General features: G+C 39.7%; 1 protein-coding gene across 3 annotated transcripts in view; it reads right to left on the bottom strand.

Moving 5' to 3' along the window:
* cpne5b (copine Vb) overlaps nt 1–18,759 on the bottom strand; it is a gene marked incomplete at its 3' end in the record, with an annotated part of 252,325 nt that overhangs the window by 31,913 nt on the left and 201,653 nt on the right. For all 3 annotated transcript variants that reach the window (XM_079843746.1, XM_079843747.1, XM_079843748.1), the window contains exon 14: nt 4,623–4,669. In XM_079843746.1, coding sequence (XP_079699872.1) covers nt 4,623–4,669 — 47 coding nt within the window. The remainder of the gene's footprint in view (nt 1–4,622; nt 4,670–18,759) is intronic.

The raw sequence follows: 18,759 nt of genomic DNA, 5'->3' as shown, positions 1-18,759 counted from the left end.
ACGCATGATAGCTGAGCAAGAAATCCGACCGGCACCCTCTGCATTAAAAAAAGCTAGCGTATGAAAGCACTTCTATGAAGTTGTGTCAAACTAAACTAAATATTTTCGAAACACGACAAACATGATAAACCATATTACACGTTTTCAACGCTCGGTTGTACCAGTAGTTGCTGCCAACCAGAGGACCACAAACTCTATCGCTAATTTGATGGTCAAGGATTTGGTCCGTATTCTCTGCAGATGTTAATTTAGTGTTCAGATGTCCATTTCATAAAAGATGTTTTCGATTGTGGTATATAGCAAAATAATTGTCTGTGCTCAGGATTTAGTTTTAAGTCATAAGTTCACACTTGTAGTTCGGTTCGTTTGGTCCGGACCAAAAAACAAAAACAAAACATATAGTCCTGGTCCGCTTAGCGTTCACACTGGCATTTTTAACAGCGAACCTAAAGTTACCGAACCAAAGGCATAGGGATACGGTCACAACCTGATTGGTCGGCTTATGACGTATATTTCGCGACGGAGCTTGCTTACCTAACATTCAAAACAATGCTGTGTGCTGGATTAAACGCGATCGTTTTATGCGTGTACATATGGTTTTATTTTTACCAGCTGAGAACTCACAAAGAGCTCATAAAATGTTCAAAACATTCAAAACAGCAGCAGGATTTCCTCCGTTGTATGCAGAAATGAAGATCTGCATATATTGATGAGGCACTTTACCTCCTCGTTGCTCCACGTTTGCCCTCTACTCATTTTGGATACACCGATCTTTCCGCGTCGTCAAATCAGCTGACTTGTAGCGTCGAATCTTGTGTCATCACGTCCTGTTTTTGGTTTGTTTACATGTCTTTGGTCCGTATTGCGTTCATATATCTATCGAACCGCTCCAGAGTTCGTTTGGAAGCGGATCGAGACCCATCTTTTTAGCGGTCTCGGTCCGCTTGTTTGGTGTGCACCAGGGTTCGGATGGCAGCGTTCACATATGTTTAAATGAACCGCACTAACCGAGCAATCGCACCAGGGTTCGTTTTAATCGAACAAAACATGACAAGTGTGAACACACCCTTAGGGTGTTTTCACACCTGAAAGTCTGCACCAAGGTCCAAACCGAAGTTCATGTTTTGATACATTTTATACATTCGGTTAGTTTTGGTTTGGTTTCACATTGCAATTATGCGAGCGCACTAAAGAACTTTACATGACACACTTGCGTCCACTCGTCATCATCTATGTGGGCTGCATCTGGACATTGATTGGTTTGTAAACGGACGTGCGTCTGACGTCAAGACAAGAATGAATAAACGGACGCATATCGTTGCCACTATTGAACAGTGCGCATTGCTTGACTATTTTCTTTTCGTTACATTTAAAAGTGGACATTTCAAGCTTTATATACACATATTTCTCATGTTTGTGAGACAAGTAGCCTGCTGAGTTTCGGTTTATTTGAGACACGCTACAGTTCATGTGCAAAGCATGTGATCGCTCCCGCGATTATTGTCTGCTATAGACTATTTTCTTCTTATTTATTAAATTCAGGCAATTATCTGATGAAACATTGATTAAAATTAAGATACAATTTATACAAAATGAAATTCACATGAAAGAAAGGCTTTCTAAGCAAAATCATAAAAAATGTATTTCAAAATAATTTCTGACCTTCTGTCTTCTGACAGATTGCGCATCTTTTCACTTTTCATAATCAATGTAGCCTAAATGAAATTTAAAAATAACATTATAATATTAAAAATAAACAGGAACTTCCTGTAAATGGTCTGAAAGTCGGAACCATACAGAAAATGCTTTCACACTAGAAACGAACCGAACCTTTGTTCAGTTTGATCCGGACCGAGACTACCTCTTTTCGTCGGACCAAATTTCGTCTGTTTGGTCCGGACCGTGGTACGGGGGAGGTTTCACACCTGTAATTTTGATTCGGACCAAACTGAAAAGTCAGAAAATCCGGACCAAACAAGGTAGGTGTGAAAGCGCCCTTAGACTCAATTGTTTATTTGTGTACAAGCAATTTAGAATATGCTGAAGTCTGTATGCTGCTACAGACAGTTTTCCTGTTGGTTTTTTGCAATGTTGGGACATATTCTGGCAAATGTAACCTTCCTGTTGACTTGTAAAATCACGTCCATTTGTTTTATTAATAAAAGAAATTGGAAGTAAATTCATAATGGGTCATTAAAAATACTTTGCTTTAAAAGTACCAAATGAGAAAAAAGAAAATCTGTATAGAAAAAAAGATGCATCGTTAATCGTTTTATCATTGCATCGAAGCCCTCTGAATCATAATCGAATCGAATCGTGAGGTGGCTAGAGATTCCCACCCCAACTGTCTATGGAGGGGTCAGAAAGCTCTCGGATTTCATCAAAAATATCTTAATTTGTGTTCCAAAGATGAACAAAGGTCTTACGGGTTTGGAATGACATGAGGGCGAGGAATTAATGACAGAATTTTCTCTTTTGGGTGAACCATCTCTTGGATACACTTTATATTAGGTGGCCTTAACTACTACGTAGCCTACTAACATTTTAATTAATCATTTGATACAATGCACTTATTGTGTACATACATGTTTTTACATTGTACTCACATTTTTTAAAATACCTGCATGTAATTAATTTCTGTAGTTACATTTGTAATTACACTGTTGACACTTCCCTTACACCTAACCCTACCCTTAAACTTACCCATACCACCACACCTGTCCCTAACCCTACCCGTATCCCACCTCAATATCAGCAAAGGTGTTTTGCAATACAATTTGAACACAGTAAGTACATTGTACTTATTTTTTGATGAGCTTAAGTAGGGCTGTAACGATTTGACCAAAAATAAAAACCTCGATTAATTGAACATTTTACCTCGATTACGATTACTGAACTATTATTTTGCTTTGTTTGTTTTTTTGTTTGTTTTTTTTTTCATTTTTGCCCTCGTAAGGTTTTTGACTAAGTTCCTGATTAGGTTTGTACTGTAAATATTTTCTACTATTAAAAGGTGGATTTTTTTTCATGAAAAAGTGCATTTCTTTGTGATTTTAAAACACTTGAAGGAAACGGTTGACTTTCAGCAGTTATTGTCTATGGGGCAGATTTCTGCTTGTTGTGCAGATACAGACACAGCTGGCCTACATTACATGTATTTGAATGCATTAATGAGAGAGTGATTGTGTGTGAATTACTCATACCGTCTCTATGAAGCTGTGGTTTGTACTTACCTCAAAGGTATTAAAATATAACGGTTGAGTTTCTAAGCTACTTTAGTGACTTTACTTTAGTCACAGGACAGCGTTGACACTCCGTTTCTGCGCTGCTCTCTGTCTTGAGTGTTCGTTTGTCACAATATATCAGGCATTAGTTCAACATAATACACATCTGACGGTCTAAACTCGCATTAATGTTCAAACTGGCAGGGCTTAAAACACATAAAAATGACAAAGCTTTGTGAGGACGCAGGTGATAGAGGTCTGCCTTCGATCAGGGCGCACGCACGCGTTGTCAGAGACTCGACACGGCTCGCCTCTCTGTGTCACAGAAAAAAGCTCATGAGCACTGAACGGATACGTATTGTTATTTTTGAATAGTGCACAATCGCTTTAAATGTTGAAACTGGCAAGCCTTTAAACGCATTTACTTGACAAACTTTATGAGCATGAAAGTGAAATGAGAGTGAATGAGCATGAAAGTGAACTGGCTTCGGGGCTTGCGCGCGCCGTCTGTGTGTGTGTGTGTGTGTGTGTGTGTGTCGGTGGCAGCGCGTATAGGCTATAAGAACGGCGATTGACTGACCTGTATATAAACTGTGTAACACATGCAGATACTATAGTGATTCTGGGCATCTATAAACACAGAGAACCGCTCCTGCATCTCTTGTGTGCCTGCAAACTGCGCTTGATGTGACTGATGGGGCGGAGTCACGTGAAAACCGAAATAACCGACATGGGAAAAATACGTCGGTTAGAGGTCCTGAATGTCGGTTTCGGTTATTTTTCGATTAATCGTACAGCCCTAAGCTTAAGGCCACCTAATATAAAGTGGGGCCCATCTCTTTAAAGCATGTTAACATAAGCTATTACACCTAATTCACAAAATAATAATCTTTGAAAATAGCAATATATTACCCTTTAAAAAAACACAGTTGAGTGCTCCAATTCTGTTGTCAAGCTTGTTCAGGAACAGTTGGGATCCAAACGGTTGTTGAGCAATGCTGCTCTGTAACTAAACTAACTTTGCAAGTCAGCTCTATTGGCAGCCACCTTAAATAAATCTCTCAGAAGAGATTTCCGTCCTCTCGCTACACTGTTCTGAACAAATCTTGTTAATTTGCTGGATAATTCAAAGATGTTTGGAAGCAGTTGTGAAAGAACAGTAATTATTTGAACAAGTGCATTCTCGAAAACACACAGGCTGGTGTAGCTGGGCCATTTTAGACTGTTTTATCCAAACGTTCACCGCTCAGCGTGACTCGAACCCTTACACAGCTCTCCGTTCAGCCCCGCTGACGACTAATAGGAGCGTATTGAGCGACACAAGCAGGCCAACAATTGGGTTTAGATCGCTCAACCTTTTAAGAGGTCACATACCGTTCTCTCCACTTAATTGCTTACCGTTAGATGCGGTGAAATCAATGGCCACAGTGAAATTGATCTGGGTCCTGGGAAAAGAGGCAGAAATGAGAAAACAAGAGTAAGCAAAAATGCTCTCTGCAGTGATTTAGTAGCTTCTGTAGAGACAGATACATATGTCTGTGTGTGGGTATGAGTAAACACACACAGGCACGAGTGCGGCTAAATGATGGCTGATGTGTGCAGTCAACCCCAGCTGCATGGTCTAATTGGGATAAACAGGAAGAGCCATTACTTTGAGCCCACATTACAAGTTTTACTGTGCTCAACAGCAGGGTAATGTAGTCTCCGCGGATCCATCTGCATCCCTGCCTTTAGTGCATCCCTTCACACAGTGATTCCTTCTGCCCTAACTTCCCACCGGCCACAAAAGCACCATGTGTGCCATGTTAGCCATGCCTGCTAAATGAGTTCCACAGGCACCTTGAAGGAGGACATGCTTCCTGACAGAAGATGCAGTGAATAGAAAGAGTTAAAGGGTTAGTTCTGTTAATTCTGTCATTAATTCCTCACCCTCATGTCGCTCTAAACCATAAGACTTCTGTTCATCTTCGGAACACAAATTAAGATCTTTTTGATGAAATCTGAGAGCTCTCTATCCCTCTATCAACTACCACTGTGATGCTTGAAAAGCTTAAGAAAGATATCGTAACTCGAATAAATATGAATTGAGAAGTTTAGTCTAAATTGAAGAGACACAATCGCTTTATATGATGCACAGATTGAATTTAAGCGTTTTTTTTCACATACAGTATAAATACTGATCTCAAACGTGATGTGTAACACGAGAATGAACCTCATTGGTTCTTGAGGAAGCTCAAGTGGGATGCGTAACACGAGAAGGAACCTCATTGGTTCTTGCGGAAACTCAAACGTGCTGCGTAACATGAGAATGAACCTCATTGGTTCTCATTGAAGCTCAAACGTGCTGCGTAACACGAGAATGAACCTCATTGGTTCTTGAGGAAGCTCAAATGTGCTGTGTAACACGAGAATGAACCTCATTGGTTCTTGAGGAAGCTCAAGTGGGATGCGCAACATGAGAATGAACCTCATTGGTTCTTGTGGAAACTCAAACGTGCTGCGTAACATGAGAATGAACCTCATTGGTTCTCACTGAAGCTCAAACGTGCTGCGTAACACGAGAATGAACCTCATTGGTTCTTGAGGAAGATCAAATGTGCTGCGTAACACGAGAATGAACCTCATTGGTTCTTGCTGAAGCTCAAACGTGCTGCGTAACACGAGAATGAACCTCATTGGTTCTTGAGGAAGCTCAAGTGTGATGCGTAACACGAGAATGAACCTCATTGGTTCTTGCTGAAGCTCAAACGTGCTGCGTAACACGAGAATGAACCTCATTGATCTTCATTTTTGTTCAGAAGATGAACAAAAGTCTTACAGGTTTGCTACGGTATGAGGGTGAGTATTTAATTTTTGGGTGAAAATTAGCAGAGGCTAATATATTTCTAATTTATTAAATACATGTCCAGTTGACAAGACATAATCTATTAATCTAACAATCCAATTTTCAAGATCACAAACCGCCAACAGCAAAATACCAGACAGCATTCAATCCCTATTCCCAGTAGGGGTTCAGTGGGTGGGAAGAAAAAAAACTAAGAAAGAAAAAAGGAGAATTTTCTTTTATTTATATATATATATATAAAAAATATAATGAAAAGCAGAGAAAATTACATTAACCTTTAGAATCCCAGGATAATACATGACTCATGCCCCTGTGTAGCCTGGAGAGTAATTATTCTCTTTATTAATTTATTAAAAGCCGTTTACTCTTGGGTGCCAGTGTATGCATAAAAAAAAAAAACGGTTTGGGAATCTAGGTGACTGAAGCCAGGATTAGGAAATAAGATCTTGTAAACTAAAGCAATCCCTGAGGATCTTATCACATTTATCTTTGATGAATGCCTAATTATACATTCATGAAGAGGAAAATGAAACTGAGGAATGTTCATTTCGATTTTCTCTTGTCCTTTCTTGAATGTGCCATTCCAAATTAGAGCAAATCCTGAGCTACATTCAGCAGTGCTGTTGTTCTGCCAGCCGTTTCAGCTCATGGCACTGGGGCATTTCCACAGCCCAGAAACTTAATAGGCTGTAGTAAAAGAAAAAAAAAAGGATTCCCTGCATTAGAGGTTAGTGTAATGCAGTACACCAGAGGTCTCTTGGGATGGGGTAAACAGAAGAAGAAGAATCGATCTTCTTAGACACGCATGTCACTATGTGTCTCCCTCTCATTTGTCAGGTGCAGTGCTCTCTGCAGTGCTGTGGGAGGCAGGGAAGACCTGCATAGTGACGGAAATCCTGCATCCAAAGAAATAGGCTGGGCAGCACAGCACAGATAATGCTGTCTCTATGTAGTATTATGCATTAAGGCCCCGGTATACATCAATCAAAATCAAAGAACAAGTGTGGTGTCATTTTGAAAAAAAATCAGGCAAAAACGAAGTTCGTTTGGTGTTCGTTTCGGAAGTTCAAAACAGCTTGCCAAACCGAACTTTCTGGAAAAGTTTATTCCAGATAGTAAACACCTTCAAACTACCATAGATCTGTGGCGATAACCAGGGCTCGACCTGAACTTTTTTGCTCACCAGACACTGTGGCTAGTGGTCTTCCATAGTTACTAGCCACTCAGTATTTTCACTGGCCACTTTTGACATCGATACCATGGGGAAAAACTGCCATATAGTTATTTTTAATATCTCATAATTTGGCAGCAGGTATATTAGGCTGCTGTCACTTTAAGACCTGGTGCACTGATCCATTATACTGGTACACATGTGCTTTCTTTCTCAACTGTACATTCACTTAAATCAGAACTGACTGTGTTCACGTGAATACTCACCAAGACATTTTAAGAGCAATAAGCAGCAAAAAAGTACTCAATTTAGTTCTGAGAGGCAACTTTATGTGTGTGCACTTTGGGTGTGAGAACAAAATCTGTGGGAATGAGGGAAATTATACACAATACGCACAATCCTATACACCGAAATTCAAGCCCTGCCCAGCAACAATATTCATCCAGAGTCAATAATGGAAGGCGCGCTTGTGTGTCACTCGCTGTCGGAGAGATGAGAGAGAGAGAGAGAGAGAGAGAGAGAGAAAGAGCAGCTGGTATCGTGTATCTATTCTGTGGAAGATGAGCATTGGAAGCATTTCAGATATTTCAGTATCGATATGTATCACACTACATTGCACTTATTTCAGATGACTTTTTAAAAGTATGTATTATATATAAAATTAAACCCGTCAAAGTGGCTAGTCAGTCCCTCCAGAAAAACGCGATTATGCGATCGCATGATTTAATGCATAATCAGCCAAAATCCACATATTTATGCGGGGGCTGCATTTTTTCAAATACGCTGCACTTTCGCCGCGTAAATTGCCTATTTCCGCGTGCAAAATATGCGGGGCTAGCATGATTTCATAATCCCCGTATTTTCGTTGCAAAAAAGTCATATATATTAGCAGAAAGTTTAAAATGTTTTGTTTACTTCACACAAGAGCCGCCATTTCCCCCTATTGCCATGGGAAAGTTTTGAAGTGACGTAATTACCCGACGTGAACGTCATCGAAAAGCTGCAAACCCCGTGGTGAAACCATAGATATCGGTGAAACCATGATGAAGCACGCAAATTTCCATTTGCCAACAAAAATAACAGCAAAAGACCGCGCCAAGCAGTTTCCCGGTGTGTTGACCGATTTCAAAAAACAGCATCATGAAGCTTCGAAGCGTTATGAATCAGTGAGTCGATTCAGCGGTTTGGATCACCAAAGTCACGTGATTTCAGCAGTTTGACACGCAATCCGAATCATGAATCGACTCGCTGATTCATAACGCTTCGAAGCTTCATGATGCTGTTTTTTGAAATCGGTCATCACTATTTAAGTCGTTATTTAGGTTTTTTTGCACACAAAAACTATTCTCGTCTCTTCATAAAGTTATTGTAGAACCACTGTAGTGAGATGGACTTTGTATCGACGTCTTTAGTACCTTTTATGGGTCTTGAGAGTGTAAAGTGCATTGTGCCAATGGAGGCCTTTCTGAGCCATCGGATTTCAACTAAAATATCTTCATTTGTGTTCCGAAGATGAACAGAGGTCTTACGGGTGTCCAACGACATGAGGGGAAGTCATTAATGACAGAATTTTAATTTTTGGGTGAACTAACCCTTTAAGAGATTGCACTTTGTGCATTGGAAGCACTCAAATGTCTGTTTTGTATAGCTACCTCTGTAAAACAGGAAGTTATTTATTCATTTTTTCAGAAGTTGTAGCATATTCCTTTTGTAAAGCTACAGAACTTGACTCAATTTTTGTAACTCAATTTGACTCAATGTTTTGTAAATTTGAGCCATGTGTTTATTAAGGTCTTCAATAAAACTTAAATATTCCCAGCACTTTCTGTGATTTAGTGCTTTTTTTCTCTTTTCATCAAACCGCAGTTTTTGCAAGTTCCCGCAATTTTATCGCATAAAATTGCATAAATATCCCGCATTTTCCATCGCATTTTTTAAGAAAACGTGCCGCATAATCAAGGATTTTTGCCCGCAACAATCACAAAAAAAAGCCGCATTTTTCTGGAAGGACTGGCTAGTAGGAGTGGCTGTGTTACACTGCTGAAATACACACACATTTGGCGGTTGAGGGGTGTTAATGTCAAGCCCTGGCGATAACGTAAGGAGTAGGTGTTGCTCTTGGGCCTTCTTTGACATGAAAATCTTCTCTGGTTAATTTCTTCCATATAGCCCCTGGAGGTTTGTCTGGCTATCACCAGACCAAGCTCAATCTTTTAGGATGGAACCTTAGTCTGGGGAGTCTGCTATGTATTTTCTACTGCACAAGAGATGTGATCAAAAATGACTCTGTACGTTTAATTGGATAGTCCTTCAACCAATCAGACCACAAGAGGCATGATCAACGGGCAACGACCCATTGCTTCTCTATCTGTCATCGTGTTAAACCCGCCAATAGCGCGCCAGGTGGATAAGCCAGTCTGTGATTGGTTCCCGCAAATGTGTAACAGAAGCAGTAGAAATGAATGCACAGGTTTCCAAACTGAGCTGCAGGGGGAAATCAAATCGTCGGCAGATCAGGCTGGGTTTACCCAGTCTACCTGGAGGTTGGATGTCCGCAAGCAAAAATATAAACACACTGGAGAAGCACTTTTTGTGACGTTGTAATTCTAATTGAAAGAGACACAGAGAATGTTTCTTCATGTTTAATACTGTAAAGATGCTTGCTTTTAAACAATCTTTTGAATAAAATGATATATAGATAAACGAGACATGACTTGACTGGTGTGCCAAATGGCAAAGCTTATGCAAATGTATCCACATTGCTATGATCAGATGCTTTCTTAACCACTGTTTTCTCACCGCCAACTTGGCATCCCAACTTTGTAGATGGAGACTGAAGTAAGTAGTTTTAAAGTCCCCCTGTGGTGAAAATCAAGTTTTTAATGCTGTTTATGTCTATGTGGTGTTTTTGATATGCTTTAAGACAAACCATGTGCAAATTCATAAGTCAACACCACGGCTGAGTATTTTCTCCTTAAAACTACAGTGAACCGAAGAAAGTCTCAAAAACTCGGCTTAAAATCGCTGGTGTTTCTTATGTCACAAACTACCTTGTAACCAATCACGTCAACGTGTGATTGTCAACAAGTGGACCTCTGAGATGGTGCGAGTGAGTGGAGGCGGGGATAATTTGCATATTCATAGGACCGCGTAAACTGAATGAGGCAAGGGTGTAGAGTTACGTTCAAGCTATTTTAAGGCATGAAGCAATTAATTTTTTTGGAGGAAAAAACATTTAAATATGTCATTTTGGTAATGTAAGATGATTTTAAAGGGATACAATTATTGACTACAGGGGCACTTTAAGTTTTAGCGCCATGTCGCATTGATCAATACGCCATTTCATGTTGCATTTTTATTGGCTAGCCAGTAGAGTTTGGTCGTGGCAGCAAACACACTGTGAGATCATCATTCTAAATTTCTGACACTGTCGGAAAATTATAGCAGGCTATATTTGCCATCTTTGGTCGCAAGACTGTTACGATGCCGTCTTTGAACCTCTCTCACTGTATGACGTAGGACCACCACTTAGGAGCCACGACCACAGAAATCGCCAAGATTGGTCATCTTTCGTCTGGGACAGCCTAAAATCATGTATGGTGTGGGCATAAATGTGTATGGGCATAAATTTTAGACATACACTCGCGCACTTCCCCTTGGGGGAATGCCCGTCGCCATTTTGAAGTGTGGTCAAATGGACGAGGGAAGTTTATTTGGACAGATCCTTGACACCGTTTTTTGACAAAGGGAGAGAATTTACTCATATGTACACTTCAGACAGATCCATAGACCACAATACAACACGATTGTGACGTTACTCCACTTAATCTACCAAGGGATCAAGGGCTTAGGGCGTTCCATTTAAACCCATTGCAAGGGTTCCACCAGTATAGTGAGCACTCATGCAACGTAAGCAATGGCGTACATCTGAGGAAACCAAACATAATATCACATTACTCACACAATATTTCCATACACCCCTAGACAATGCTGTAAGGACCACTGTACCTGTATGATCTGTTATATATTGAAATCATTAAAATGGTACCACATACAGTCATATATGAGCAACAATGAGACATGTTAATCACACTTTCAATAAATTCACCTCTTTCCTGCACAGATAGAATAGACTTTCACCCTGGGCAGCACAATCTCATCCACCTTAATAGAAATGTCAAAGCTGGTCCTGCGTGGGATGCACAGGCTGGCTGGAGACTCAGAGCACATTATAACAGGTTTTCTGCCACTCAGCCATACAGTAAGTACTTCCATGCAGGTAAAGGTCAGTGCTTAATCAGTACACACACTCACTGCAATGAAGGCGGAGCTCAGCATAGCGCATACGTTCTTCATTAGCAAGGGCCAAAAGATACTCAACTGTTGCATTATTAATAGATTACTGGGTTTTTTAATATGTATACGTATATATATACACAAAGAACAATTTTTATTCAGTATTTTGTGTCCTGTTTTCCCTCAAAAATGTCAATAAAAACATCTGTAACGTATGGTCCACTGGAGGCAAGCGTTATGAAACCAAGTGCAGTTTATTGTAAATCCAAAGTGAACAGATACAAAATCAATGATGACTTTGACTTGACTTGAAACAGACTTGACTTGAAACAAACCTCACCAACAGTGGTTACTGGTAACAATACTTGACAAGGGAACAAGGCAAACATGAGGGAACTATATAGGGAACTATTTGAGGGGACAGTGATGTCTGAAACCATAGTGGACATTATTGAGTGCACTCATTCAATCCCACATTGCACCGGAATAACAAGTGTACAGTCGATCTACATTTAACGGCTGTCCGATTTCACGCACTCGTATTCAATCATTCACTCCTTCGAATGAACTGGGAGTAGTGGAGTAGTAGGGAATAGTGAATGAGGGTTTAGGGGGCGATTTTGGATTCAGCCGAGGGCTTAAATACACAAGTAGTGACTAAACAAGACTATGAACCAATGACAGAACAGGGCTGCATTTAGCCCCGACAAAACGTTGCACAACTATTTTTAAACAGTAACGGTGGTGCGTTGAACACTCTGTTCTGATGACGCAGGAGTTGCAACTATGGCAGCTGAGAAGGCCATTCTTTGTGTTATTTTTGGATAATTTTTGGAGCCTGATGGAATCGGTATAAATACATGTTTAATATCGCAAAACACGCTCGATGTTACAGTCACTGCCCTTGCTGTCCAGGATAAAAGAGTGAAGGGATTTGTGGAAACTGTGGTTCCTAATTATTGTGATCCAACATTTGCCTCACATTTCAGGATGAAAAGAAACACGTCTTCTAATATCTTCAATTGTTGCGTATACCGAGTTGCAGCGGACACATTTGTAAACGACTTTACTTGGACCCATTGTGCAGGAACTGTCTCTTTAATGCAGCATGGTTTATATACATGTTGCTGCTGATTGGGCTGACATTTTTGACACACCCACCAAACAAGAGAAAACATATCTCAAACCCTGTTGCACACCGTTTCCAGGAAACATGACGTTAAACCCGTAGCAGAAACCGTAGCAAAACGCTGTGCACAGGTTTGAGCTTGAACGTGCCCCTGAACTAAGAAACCACATGACTAAAGCCGCGTTTCCACCGCAGGAACTTTCCCCAGGAACTAGGAACTTTGGGGTGGTACTTGGTGTGTTTCGACCGCAGGAACCAGGGTCTTAATGAAGTTCCGTGTATATATTTCCCCCTCCGAAAGTCCCTGCTTGCGTTTTAGTACTTTTTCAAAGTTCAGGAACTTTCGGGGGTGGGACTGGGCGCTGAACATGCTGAATGGTTGAGCTCACGCAGCATTTTATTTCAACCGGCATTTTTAAGTCTTTTGTGAGGTTCGTTCAGTAAATATCAGTCTTGCTCTTTCTGTCTGATGGCGCACGTTCGTCTGAGCAATCTCATGGTCAATGTCCGTAATGGCTGATAACATACGTTGTCTTATTTTAAATCTAGCTTTACGAACTTTCAGAATACGCTTTAGTATCAGTGCTCGTCTCTTTTCCGCCGTTTTCTTAATTACCCCTTTAGTAAACCAATACACAACCAGCAAAACCAGCACAGCTTGAATCTCCTCCATACTTGTTATTGTTGCAGACAGTATCGCACAAAAATGATTACTGTCCATCGCTGACTGGGAGGAGCAGTCGCGTGCAGTCCTACGTTACCGGACTAATTTGCCTAATCTTCATGGTATTTTAGATCGCAGTGGAAATGCAGACAGTAGCAGGTCTGAGGGAAAAAAAGTTCCTGTAAAAAAAAGTTCCAGGTACAAATTGTTCCGGGTAATTTTGGTAGAAATGGGGCTTAAAATGAACCAATAACATGACACAAGAGACTAGGGAAGCACATGACATGATCACATGAGGGCACAATGGAATCACATGACAAACCAAGACAACGGGAAAACAAGATAAGAACATGAAACATGACCTCAAACACACCGTGACAATATCATGACATTTTTAAACAAGATACATACAGTATACAGGAGAATTAAAAAAGCATACTAGTTTACAAAAAAAAAAAATTCTAACCTCACTGGCACATTGTTTTCTCTTGTTTTAAGCATACATTTTACTAAATTATGTTTGTTTGGAAAGGAAATAGTAATTTTATACAGTAAGTATTCATTAAATTGATTTAAAAAATGACAGTACAGATGTTACAAAAGTTTTCTATTTCAAGTAAATGCTGTTCTTTTGAACCTTATATTTATCAAAGAATCATGAAAAATAAAATTCAATCATGGTTTCCACAAAAATATGAAGCAGCACAACTGTTTTCAACATTGATAATAATAATGAAGGTTTGTGAGTAGCAGATCATCATATTAGACACTGACACTGAAGACTGGAGTAATGATGCTGAAAATTCAGCTTTGCTCAAAGGAATAAATTACAGTTTAAAATATGATGTAATATTTCACAATGCCTTTTTACTCTATTTTTGATCAAATAATGCTGCCCTGGTCTTGGACTTCTTATAAAAAATATTTAAACTTTTGAATGGTAACGTGTGTGTATATCATTTTACTTTATTACAATTTTATTTTAAGATTATTTCAATGTTTTCCAGTATAACACCAAAATATTGATTTAGAAACTGATTTTTTTTGCAGTGTGCAGAACATTTTCTGGGTTATAATTGATTTTTCTCAGTAGACAGAGTGCTGTCTGGTCATTTCATCAAGCTTTGGCGAGGTCTTAGATTTGATTGGCTCTCGTCATGGCTTATATCAAACCGCAGCAGCTCGGGTCTGATATGCTCCAATTCTCTCCGTCTTCCACCCATCGTCTCTATTGCTGTTCTCGAGTCAGTCACTTAGGGAGTAATATTTGTCTATAATGCAGAGGGCTCTTCTTCTAAGTGGCAATTTCCTGTTTTCATTTAGGTGAGGGCTTAATCAATTTACGGTCTGTCAGACCACTAAACAATCCCACATGCTGCGTGCACTCTGAAACACAATGTTGCAGCTCCATGAATACACATGCGCACACAAATGCACCCACGCATGCTGTTGTTTTCTTCAGATTTCATTGTATTGTCTCCATGTGAGCATGAACCTGCGGGCGGTCTCCCGATGTTTACTCAACCCAGCGGCAGTAATCCCTCTATCCCTATCAGTGCTGCCCGTGCTGGGGCAGTCAGTCGAAACTGACAGGGATTCACCTAAATGTCACTTTGCATTAGGCTCAAAACTTCCGCCCCACTCTCTTCGTCAGCTCACAGTCATATTTCATTATTTGTCTTTGACCGCAGTGACTTATATTAAACCCCGGTAGCAGATCTATTGCTCCCTTAATTCAATCAGCATGAAACAAAACAGTTCTTGACCATCAGCTCTGAATGTCATGCCACACTTACACATGCACACTTATAAAAGCCGGATACTATCTTTATGTATATACTTCCCTCTAAAAATGTCAATTTTCGCTGTTCTTTGGGGTGAATAAAAGGAAAATCAAAGCATAGACTGTTTGGCAAATGCACAGAGGTGTGAAATGAGAACATTATCAAGTACAATGTGCACTAGTGTAAAATTGCAGCTGAAATGAACACTAGTGGCAGTTAAACAGCAGAAATTTCCATTCATTTTCAAACAAATTATGATTACTCTGGAAGATTATCTATTCATAAATACTTATTTTTGCACACTTACTGGCACATTTGGTCCCACTTTATAATAGGTGTCTTTAAGGTGAGGCACTACAGGTGAATACATTTTTTAAATTACAAGAAATCACTGTGAAATTTCTCCAGTCTATTACTGGCATAAACATAAGAAAAAAATGTATTACAAGTTTTGTGTAAATTTATGTTTTAATATGCAAATGAGGCCTTATATACTTAAATATACATTCATTTGCATACATTTCCAAAAAGCAAAATCTGGAAATTGGAAAGGACCAGGTTTAAAATGCTTGGTTCTATTTGTTGACATATTAGATGAGAGGAATTTTACAGAGGGGATACTGGATATCTTATTTTGTGCTTTTGTAAATTAGAGAATACTCACTAATTTTCGCCATGTTATTTGGAGAAAAAAGGACCTATAACTCAGGATAGGAATGATATATCAACAAATCCCTCAGTAAAAGGCTTCAGAATATAGTTAAGTATAAGACTGGGAAGGTTGGCGCTTGTAGGTGCTACTGAAGTGGATATATCTGACTCTGAGTGTGAGAACATTTTTATAATTGCATACATTTCTATTGAAACCCCCAACCTACAAACAATATATATATTCAGTTCATTATTATCAATAGTGTATCATTTTTAAAACACATGGAAATTGATAAATTAATAAATTATTAATAGCGATAGCCTTAACACGAAGAGAACTACCTTAACAAACACACGTAACAACAGTCACAAAAACTGCAAAAGAACTGTCCCTTTTTGTTGTATGTCCATCTATAACTGATGGAAATTTCATTGTCTAATCTGTTGTTGTTTACTTTATTTTTACTACCTCTTGCTACCTGGTCTTTTCTGTGAACGTTTATGAGCTGATTTCGGCATTGCCATTGTCTGCATTTTCTCTCAGGCGGAGAATACTAGGGCTGGGAATCGATTAAAAAAAGAATAAATTCCTCCATTCCAAGGTGTTGGGAATCGAGAGTCGATTCCAAAGTTTGGAGTCGATTCCATCGAGGGGAATCGACTCCTCTTTAAGAGCCCCTTTCAGTTCAACAGAGTTTAGCTTTAATTTGTCTCTCGCTCACTAATAATGATTGGAAGTCCATTTAATTTCTGCAAAAGGTTCTTTCGGACAGTTGAAATGAACCAGTTAAAAATAAAGCAATTTAGCGGTTATTTTGCACCATCGCGTAATGACGAATGCTGAAACATTCAAATAAAGCCATAGGCTACGGGAACGCATATCGCTGATTATTAGCCTACCTTTCATTCACTTAGGTTAATGGTGTTTATTGTCATTGTTTCCTTCTGTGATCCTGCATCTTGGACAAGTTCACTACGTTTTGCACCCAAAAACATAATTTTAGCTTAAATGGTGAAAAGGTTATGTTGTCCAGAACGGTAGGTTTTGAGAGCTGCTTGGTCTACGATAACAGATGGAGATGTGAGGGTCGTATTTTCATTCGAAATAAAATCCTGTTTCTTTCTATAATCCAATGATAATACTGAAAAAAAATTAACCTAGAGCACAGATTAATGGCAGAGAGCCTCGCGCTGATTGACAAATAAACTGCACAGTCTTATATCATTGTTTTTGTTAATATTGTGGTTATTTTGCCTCGTACATTTTGTGCAAAAGCACTTAAACAAACTGTTATTTATCTTAACTGTGCACATACATTTTAGACATGTCATGTAGTTTTAACCATGCCATAAATGCACATCCTTGAATAATGCACTATCCTTTTTATTTATTAAATCGCATTTACTTCCAGGCTATGGGCCATTTCAGGAGCATCCATAATTACTATTTAAAATCAATCAGAGTTATTGAAATGTATCTTCATTTTACAAATAAATTTTCAGAGAAGGATGCTTTCTATATCCTTATATCCCGTGGTCACCCCGGGACTAGGTTCCCCCATCAATATTGTTTAAAAAAACAAGAATCGAAAACAACCGTGAGGAATCGATTCTTGGAGTCGACAAAAATTTTGGAATCGACCAGCCCTAGAGAATACACAAGGAAGCGGCAGCACGTATCACGTAGTGGGAAAGGCTGCAAACTTGCGCGGTTGGTTAGTTCTACAAAGGAAATGCCCATATTTGGATTAGACAGCGCTGTGTATGAGACTGAGAGCTTTATAATGATACCAGGCATGACATGTTTCTGTGAATGGAGACGGCACAGGAGCTTGCGTTAGAATGCTAACTTTTGATGATTTCGGGTAGAAATATAAAGGCGCAAGTTAACAAAATATAATGAAATAACCACTTTAATGTGTAATGTTGACTTTTTTTTCATTTTGACATAAAAGCTTACGGGCCCTATCTTGCACCCAGCGCAATTGACTTTGTACACCGACGCATGTGTCATTCCTATTTTGCACCCGCGCAAAGCGCGCTTTTCCCTCCACAGAAGCACGTCGCTAAACTAGTGAATGAACTTGCGCTACCTGGGCGGTTCAGCGCAAAAAAGGAGGCATGTTCCGGCGCAAACAATCCCTGGTGCTATTTTGCTGTTCCATTAAACAATTGCGCCACTGACCAGAAAAAACCTAGTCTAAAGTCAGTGGCGCGTTGCGCGTTGTTCATTATGCTATTTTAAGGGCGCATGCTTGACCATAATGTATAGCGTGCACAATACGCATACACTTTGCTCATGTAATCTAAACAGATGCAACAGTTATTTTTGCAAATCATAAATTGTTACACTAAAAAATATTAACACATGAGATGACGGAAATCATTGTGGTGTGCCACGAAGATGTGAAAAAATAGGCATAAATCTAGCTTACAAATTATTCAGGCTAATTGTAGTCTAATAATTAAGGAGACCTGTTTGCCCAATAGTGGCAACTTCTGGCAAGACATATATGTATATAAGGACATCTAACAAATTGGTTTGTCCGTCAAGAACCAGGAAAAAATATCGGTGAGGGTGGACGCAGCGATGTCCTCTGCTGGCGTCAGGTCCTGAGTAGAGGCAGATCCACCTCCCGTTACACGGCGTGCCCGATTGATGCTGGCAAGCTTGGACTTTCCACGTCTTCTGATGTCATTGTAGCGCTTGCGGCACTGGTGCGACGTCCTGGGGATGCCAGCTGATGAAACAATTGTGGCTATTTCCTCCCACGCCTGTTTAACCGACGCTATTTTGGGTGGGTTTCTCCCATCCCCATACAACACAACTTCTCTGTCTTTCACTGCTCTTACAAGCACATCAGTCTCCTCGGCTGTGAACCGCTCCTGGCGTGCGCCTGGTAAATACGCCATAATAATAGCAATCCATAATGGAACTTGCGCACCTGCTTTTACAGGGAATGTTGGATGACGCTCTGATTGGTTTATTCACGTT

The sequence above is a fragment of the Gobio gobio genome (genome assembly GCF_949357685.1).
Source record: "Gobio gobio genome assembly, chromosome: 19".
Taxonomy (NCBI): domain Eukaryota; kingdom Metazoa; phylum Chordata; class Actinopteri; order Cypriniformes; family Gobionidae; genus Gobio; species Gobio gobio.
This window is presented reverse-complemented; position numbering and strand designations above follow the sequence as displayed.